An 8,260-nucleotide genomic window follows, 5' to 3' on the forward strand; every position below is an offset into this window, starting at 1 on the left:
ACAGAGAGAGAGAGAGAGAGAGAGAGCGAAAAGTGAAAGAGAAATGACGCCCAAAGCCAGGCAGGCAGGCTGGCAGGCATCCGCTGCCGTAGTGACCGTTACAGCCTCACGCACGCACGCACGCACGCACGCACGCGCACTGGACGCTGATCTGCCGCAAACACAAGCAAGCAGCAAATACTCTCTCTCTGTCCCTCTCTCTCTCCACACTTTGTAGCGGCAGCAGCTTAGCTGTTCCTACAAGAAAGAGTACCAGCTGCTACACATGCAAAGGGGGCAAAACAGCTGTTGCCACCACAGCTGTGTTTGAATAACAACAGACAAGAGAGTATATCGATGAAGCTGTGGCTTCAGAACCGGCTCTAACGTCAAGAACAGCTGCGCAAACACGTGGGAAAACTGTACGCCAAGGAAACGTGTGCTGGTGTAATTACAGATGCATGTGTACGACGGAACATCTGTGCGTGCACAGCGTATCAGCTTAGGGAGCGGGGGTGACTTGAAAATGTCACCTGTAGTAGGTGTACACAAGAGCGGTTAACCCTATAGCCAGTGGAAGGTCAGTCTACAGTCATAGCATGTAGAATTCAAAACAGACAAAATAATAATAATAATAATAATAATAATAATAATAATAATAATAATAATAATAATAATAATAATAATAATAATAATAATAATAATAAAATAAAATCAGTCCAGTCAGACTTCTGGTGTTGAATACCAAAGCTCATATAAGGTGCATACACTCCAGGAAGAAGAAAAAACCAGGTATGATGTATAATACCAAGACAGCCATCAAAAAGTTGCACACACACGGAAGCATCTTAGTCCACACTCTTCCTTTTCCTTTATCTTAGTCTCTCATTCTCTCTCCTCTCTTGCACGCACACACACCTCACACACACACACACACACGCACATACACGTACGCACACGCACACATAAGAACAAACACACACACATACACACAGACACACACACACATAAGAGCAAACACACACACAGACACACACACACACACGCACAATACACACACATATACACACACACATATATATATATATATATATATATATACATACACGCGCGCACGAGCAGACATGCAAAGCACACACACACACACATACACAGACAGACACACACACACACATACATACACCTCTCATGGCGCTGTGGTTAGAACTCTGGCCTGCCACTACGGAGGTCCGGGTTCGACTCTCGCCTGGGGCTGAAATAATATCAGTATCGCAGCGGACCTCCGTAGGGCGGGGAGTTGGGGGTGTGTGTGTGTGTGCAAGGTCATAGCATTACCCATAGATCGGGACCTACGAGCTCTGAGCTCTCTTCCAGGAGGGAAATAGCTGTCGATCACGAGTCCAACACGTGATCCAAAGACCAAGTGAATACACGAGCGCGAACACAGGAACATGCAAAACACATACACACACACACACACACACCACAATGTCTTTCAACGTTGTCTGCAACACGTTGCGCCACTCAGCGCGCGTCATCACTGGCCGCCCCTTTCACGTGCTGGCGTCGCCTCCACCTCCAAAACCTAAACAATCTTCTACATACTCTTACATCTCATCATCCTCATCCTTTTTCATTGTCTACCACACTTTTTTAATTATTCCTCCTTCTTCCCAGCCTTTATTTTCTTCATTTCATCACATCTTCCTTCTTTTTGCCTCCATTTTCTTCGTTCTTGCCAGCCTGTCGTACAACCGCCCACACACGAAGCCTTCTGCTCAGAATATTTCTATTACAACCACACAACTGAATATATGAATAAAATGCAACAAATAATAATGCTGATAATAATAATTATAATGATAATAATGTTAATAATGCTAATAATAATAATAATAATAATAATAATAATAATAATAATAACGATAATTAATAATAATAATAATAATAATAATAATAATAATAATAATAATAATAATAATAATAATAATAATAATAATAATAATAATAATAATAATAATAGTAATAATAATAATAATAATGATAGTAATAATAATTAATAACAATAACAACAATAACAGAAAGTGAGATATTTCCAATCATAACTAACTTCGAGTGTTTTGCGCACGACTTGTGCACGCTCCTCCTCCTCCTCCTGCTGCAGCTACGGCGTGCAAGACCTGGTCTACACGCGCGTCTTCGCCATGATCGTCGTCCGGGAGGACTCTTCCTCGTCGTCGTCGTCTTCCGGCAACGGCGCCGTCAGGAACACGAGCAGCTTGGCGGCCGTCCATCCGTTCCAGTGCCACGCCTTCGTCTGTGACTCGAGGCTCAACGCCCGAATGCTTACCTTCGCTCTCGCGCAGGCCTTCCAGCTCTTCTCCAGGGAGGTAAGGACCACAGGCAGGGGCAGGGCCAGGGGCAGGGGCAGGGGCAGGGGCAGGGCCAGGGCCAGGGCCAGGGGCAGGGGTAGATATGCGTGAGGGAGGGTGGAGAACAGGGAGGGAAAAATGAGAAGTAGGAGGAGTGGAGATGAAGAAAGACAATAGTAATAAGAGGAAAAGGAGGAGGAAGAAAAGGAGAGAAATAACATGAAGTGATGGTGGCTGAAACAGACATATTCCTCTTTTTTGTGATCTTGGTCGCCTCCATACTCTATCTCGCACTTTTCTTCCATCCCCTTTTATACTAGTCTAATTTCTTCACGTGCCCATACCACCTCAACAAGGCTCTTGTTATCTTTATCACTCTACATGCACCTTCACCCACCACTTTTCCCTTACTTTTGTGTTTGAAATAGTATTTAATCTCATGATACCACACACATCCTGCAGGCAGTCCATTCCCACCGCTTTAGCCTTTTTTAGGAATAATCCCAATGTCCACAACTTACTTGTATACAACAGCGAGGCTTCCACCGTACCCTCAATCTTAGCTATTTTTATCTCAGTCGGTACACTTTTATCCTCTCACACTTCGTTCAGTGTTTTCGCTGTTTTTCTTGCCCCCAGGACTTCATACTCCACTTGCTTCTCTCTAAACCCATCCACAATTACATCTACTCCACATAAAAAGATCGATCTCTTCCAACCCACCCCTCTTCGTGTATGAAGTCGACTTATAGGGATTCCTTCTTCTCTTTCTCCATCATCTCACTCCAACTGATATTCAACCTCGTTTTCATTTGATCACACTGACTATGCTGTCCATTTTCAATGTTTCTTATCATCACAGCATCATCTACATGGAGCTTGTGGTTTATATTCCAACTTTCTTCCCCCTAAGCTGAAAACTGATTCTATTTGCCGAGCCCCAACTGTCACTTCTTCTATGGTTCCATCGCCGTATATACTGAACATCTATGGTGACATACACATCCTTGTCCCATCCTTGTCGAAAACTATCCCATTCCTTTCCTAATTTTACTCTGTGACCTCTTTATCTATATTATTCCTTCGTATAGTTTCCCTGGTGTTCTTATATATATCAAAAGATCTTTCCTCCCTTGAAAAGGAGGGTGGCCTAGTAAAGCATACCCTACACCCATCCCTTGTAACATACCGATTTCTCCATAATTGTTACTGTCCCCCTTACTCATATAACCTGGCACTACACACACTTTCCTCCAACCTTCAAGAACCTTTCTCTCCTTTCTGTTTCTCTCAAAACTACTCCGCATTCATGGTACAATTTTTTTCCCTTTCCGTTTCCATCATATCACCTTCTAATCTTGGTGACCTTCCATTCCTCAACATTTGGACTGCCGCTTTCACTTTAATCCTCTCCACTTGGTCGGCACTAAGCCTTTACCAGTCCTCATTTCTTCTGCTTTTCTTTTTCTAAGATATCGGCCCCACCCTTATTTACCCCGGTGCATTAAGTATGAATTTTTAATCGAAAAAAGTTCCCACCATTCATCCCGGCCCGTCATACATTCGCAGTATAATTTCTCCATTTTTACCTACTACGCGATCTACACCATATCTATTAGTCCCTTCGCTTCCTGTTTTTGCATTCATGTCACCAGCTATCACTTCATCCTCCTTTCCCAGCCTTTAAAAACTGTGTGTGTGTGTGTGTGTGTGTGTGTGCGTGTGTGTGTGTGCGTGTGTGTGTGTGTGTGTGTGTGTGTGTGTGTGTGTGTGTGTGTGTGTGTGCGCGTGCATGTGAATTATTTGGTTGACAAACGGCTAGTCCGCGTGTCACACCCCGCTAGAACGGACACAGCCTTGGTCAAACTTGGCTCCCTGACCTGATGACCGATCTTGACCCCGTTTCGCTCTCCCTCTCTCGCTCGCAGGTGAAAAACAACAAGGCCAAGAAACCCAAGCGCTTCGCCATCGACCTTCGCTCCCCGGAGGAGATCGAGGCCGACCTCAAGATTGAGGATTCTGAGGCTTAGCACGTCTCCGCAACACAAGGAGAGGCCGGGCGAAGTGGGGGGCTTCCTGGCGCCACCGCCCTGGTCTTCACGGGGTCCCGGGCGTGGCTCGGGCCTGGTCTTATCTGGCCTGGCCTTACCTGACCTGTCCTGGACGGGCCTGGCCTTGTGAGACCACTCACAGGCTGCCAAACGTGTTCCAGTTTCCTCGCGAAACTCACCAACTCTCCGTGTAAGGTTCGCGACATCATCTATCTTCGTGCATCCGTGAAAACATAGTTTGTGGAACAAATAATTGAGACGGTGTTTTCCATTGTTAATATATATGACATCAGAATGAAAACAGAAAATGTAAAAAAAAAAAAAAAAAATCCCATTTCAAGACCAAAGCCCGTCAAAGGTCCCTTGTTGAAAATACAGTGCCTTAGTGTGTTGCAAATAGACTGTACTCCCTCTGTGACATCGCCCAAATGGGCGACAATGACGTCGGTACGGCTATAAATGATATTCCACAAGTGTAGTTGTGACATGTAAACGGCCTCGGCTTAATTCCCAGCAGTGACGCGTACATCAACCCTGGGGTACTTCCCAGCTGTGATGCGAACAAGGGGTGGAATGGAGTGTAGGGTATGGGAGGGAGGGGGGATATGTTTGTGTTGATGTTCCTTCGTATGACAAGTGCCTTCTGGAAATCATAACAAGTCGTGGCCAGAGACGTGTACGTCCACGTGATCACGTGACGTCCACACGGTCACGTGAGGGCACATGCCACAGCCCCAAGTGTCCGGCCGAAAAGCAAACCCCAAAAGAAAAAACCTTGAAACGTTTGACCCCGACAAACGTTTAGTTCCTATAAACGTTTGATCCCAACAAACGCAAGAACCCTACACCCACTTCATCACAACAAAAAACGCCCGATAAATGTGCACTCTAAATAAGATTCTGTTCCCGGCAAACGTTTGATCCCGGTAAACGTTTTCATATTGATACTTCGGTTAAGATGATCTCTTTACGTCTTCCCCAACCTGATTCGGGATACCCTGAGCCTATTCCATTCATTTCCGTAGTACCTCATCGGTTAGATTGATGAGGTTAGGTTAGGTTAGGTTAACCCTCAGGCCCCGTGAGCCCATCAGAGGTTCGGTTAGTATCAATATATTTTATTCGGCTTACAGGAAGACCAAATCCGATAACAAGCGCTTCTATCCTTGGGGACACTGTAGCGCCAAAGCTACCCGAGACTCGTCACACAACACTAGTGAATTCATACACTCACAACTCACATCCACATCCACCCACGCAGTCACATGTCAACAACCTCAAACTGACAAAGACAACAATACGTCATTCATAACGTTATCCCCACAACTGAACACAACAACAGCACCTTGTCCTCTGCACTGACGTGGCACCTTAATAACTTGACCACAACATGCAGTAGCGTTCTGTGTCACGTTGGAGGCAAACATTACCCTACTCCCTCACTCTCATGTCAGACCCATCGGCTTTCCGGGGACGGGTGGTGTGTGTCGGGTGGGGAGCCAGAGATGGCGCGGATCACCCGTCCGCCCGTGACAGCGACACCCGCCCTGTGGAGTACACAATGCTCACACACGGAACGACCCTATGGCTTCCTCCAGCCCACCGCTGACTGTGTGAACACAATCCCCACCACAGAACGAGTCGGCGGGAACGCGGTGAGGCGTGGCAGAGGAGGACTGACACACTCAACTATTTGGGTGAACTTGCGGCTGCGGCTGCGTCCCAGGCTGGCTGGCAGACCCGGCCGTCGGCGTCAGCTGTCCGGGGAGATGACGTCACCTCGTTCCTCGCCCCTGCGAGTTGCTCCACGTCCGGGGCAGCAAGCAGGCTTGCCAACTGCGTTCATCCTCTGGGCAGCAAGCTTGCAAATGCCCCCCCCCCACACACACACACGGGTAGCCCTGTCTGGAGCGATCGCGCTACGAAGAACCGTTGGGAAACGTTTGGCCCGGAGAACCGTTATGACCGTTACATCGTAGAAGGTCGGCCGTGGGTGGGGCGGGGCGGGGCCGTACCAATTTGCGGTTTGGAGATGTGAAAGAAGTCGAGCAGTGGGTGCTGTTATGGGGCAAAGCAATGCATGTAACACCTCGCCACGCCCTCCTGGTCTTCTAAAGACTCCTAAAGACCCTTCTGGTCTCCCACGGGCTTCTAGAGACCCTCCTGACCTTCAACAGGCTTGTGAGGATTTCTAAAGATCCTTCTGGTTAGCTACACGCTTTACAGACCATCTTAGCTCCCTAGAGATTCAAAACAATCTTCTGGTCTTTCAGAGACGTCTAAAGACTTTCCTGATTTTCTAAAGGCCCTTCTTGTCTTTTAATACTTCTAAATACCATTCTGGTCTTCTGGAGACTTGCAAAGACTCTCCTAGTCTTGTAGAAACTTCTAAAACCGTCCCGGACTTCTAAATTCTTCTGAGGAGTCTCGCGTGGGTGTTCTGAGCACCATGCGACTTTCTTGACCGGCAGAGCGCAAAATGGCTGTTTTCTCTTCTGTTACACAGCATCCTGACCACGTGACACCAGACGATTTCGTTCATCTCTGTGCCCCCCTCTCCCCTCCCACCTCGGGAGCGGTAGGGTCATGAACTATCTCGATGAACCCTTTCAATACCGAATGGCACTTTTGTTGCTTTACATTAATTTCCTTTGGAATATTACTTCCGTGGCACCTCTGCCACCCCTCCCCCCCTTGGTTGGTAAAATACGGACGTGCCAGGCAACTTCGACTCGTAGTGCTGAGGCTAAATAAAAACATGAAAAATTAAGGTTCAGTTGAGTGTGGCACTTCCTCATAACATCATATCGATGGTTTCTCTCTCTCTCTCTCCGAGGCGAAGTGTCCTATTCTTGTGTCGACCTTGGCGCCTTCACCTTCAGCGGCGTGAGAACGCGTGTGAGCATCGCAACGTCGGTTCTTCCGTCGCAGGAACTCTGACTTCGTGGTAGCCTCCGTCACCTTCCTCTCCCACGTCCTCCTTCGACAGCCCCGGAGATATGGAAAGCGGTTATGTTGCCAGACACCACCACCGCCTTTCCTTCCAGAACCAGATGGTGTCCCCACAAGCCAGCTGTGGAGGGGCAGAGAGAGGAGGAAGAAGAGAAAAAGAAGAAGAACAGAAAGAGAGTGATGGGCACTTCCGGGAGTGACCAGTGTATTGTGTGTGTGTGTGTGTGTGTGTGTGTGTGTGTGTGTGTGTGTGTGTGTGTGTGTGTGTGTGTGTGTGTGTGTGTGTGTGTGTGTGTGTGTGTGTGTGTGTGTGTGTGTGTGCGTGTGAGGGTGCGACGGCCCAGGGTGTTCACCCAAGAGGATCAACAACAACTCTCGAGGTAATAATCACCGCCGGAGCGGCGACCAAAGTAAGATCCTCCTCCCGTTCCTGCTGCTGCTGCTGCAGGAGGAGGAGGACCAGTACAGAGAACGCAGGATCCTTCGTCAGTTGGCCGATCGCCCGGCGGCGGCTCCGACAGCAGGGAAATGCCAACCACGTGTTTTGATCCCTAAGGGCTACCCCGGTGGGTGCTGCAGGACAGGAACACCTTGTTCTCCCGACGGCGATGATGGCGAAGTCGGCGCAACTATCTTCCAGTCTTGTGGTGAGTACCTGTATCAGCACTTTTTTTTTCTTTCTTGTTTGTAGGATGTAGGACACCAGCAGGAGAAGCGGTATGGTGTAATTACGAAGAAACTATATAAAAAAGGGAGGGAGGGCGGAAGGGGATGGCGACAAAAGAATTAGATATCTGATGTCCAGACAGCTGCGGGGAAAGTGTAACGGCCGCCGCCCGCGCGCGCGCGCGTCCGCGGGAGAAAAGGGAAACTGCGACAATCACCGGACACACCAGATCCGGGGAG

At 48.0% G+C, this 8,260-nt stretch overlaps 1 protein-coding gene across 2 annotated transcripts in view; it reads left to right on the plus strand.

Moving 5' to 3' along the window:
- Window positions 1-4,967, plus strand: part of LOC143033939 (uncharacterized) — a 43,155-nt gene extending 38,188 nt beyond the window's left edge. For both annotated transcript variants that reach the window (XM_076199621.1, XM_076199622.1), the window contains 2 exons: window positions 2,144-2,369; window positions 4,280-4,967. In XM_076199621.1, coding sequence (XP_076055736.1) covers window positions 2,144-2,369; window positions 4,280-4,381 — 328 coding nt within the window. In that variant the 3' untranslated portion in view covers window positions 4,382-4,967. The remainder of the gene's footprint in view (window positions 1-2,143; window positions 2,370-4,279) is intronic.
- The last annotated feature ends 3,293 nt before the right edge of the window (window positions 4,968-8,260 follow it).

This window comes from Oratosquilla oratoria, chromosome 16 (genome assembly GCF_046742065.1).
Source record: "Oratosquilla oratoria isolate Oo_2021 chromosome 16, ASM4674206v1, whole genome shotgun sequence".
In the NCBI taxonomy this organism is placed as follows: domain Eukaryota; kingdom Metazoa; phylum Arthropoda; class Malacostraca; order Stomatopoda; family Squillidae; genus Oratosquilla; species Oratosquilla oratoria.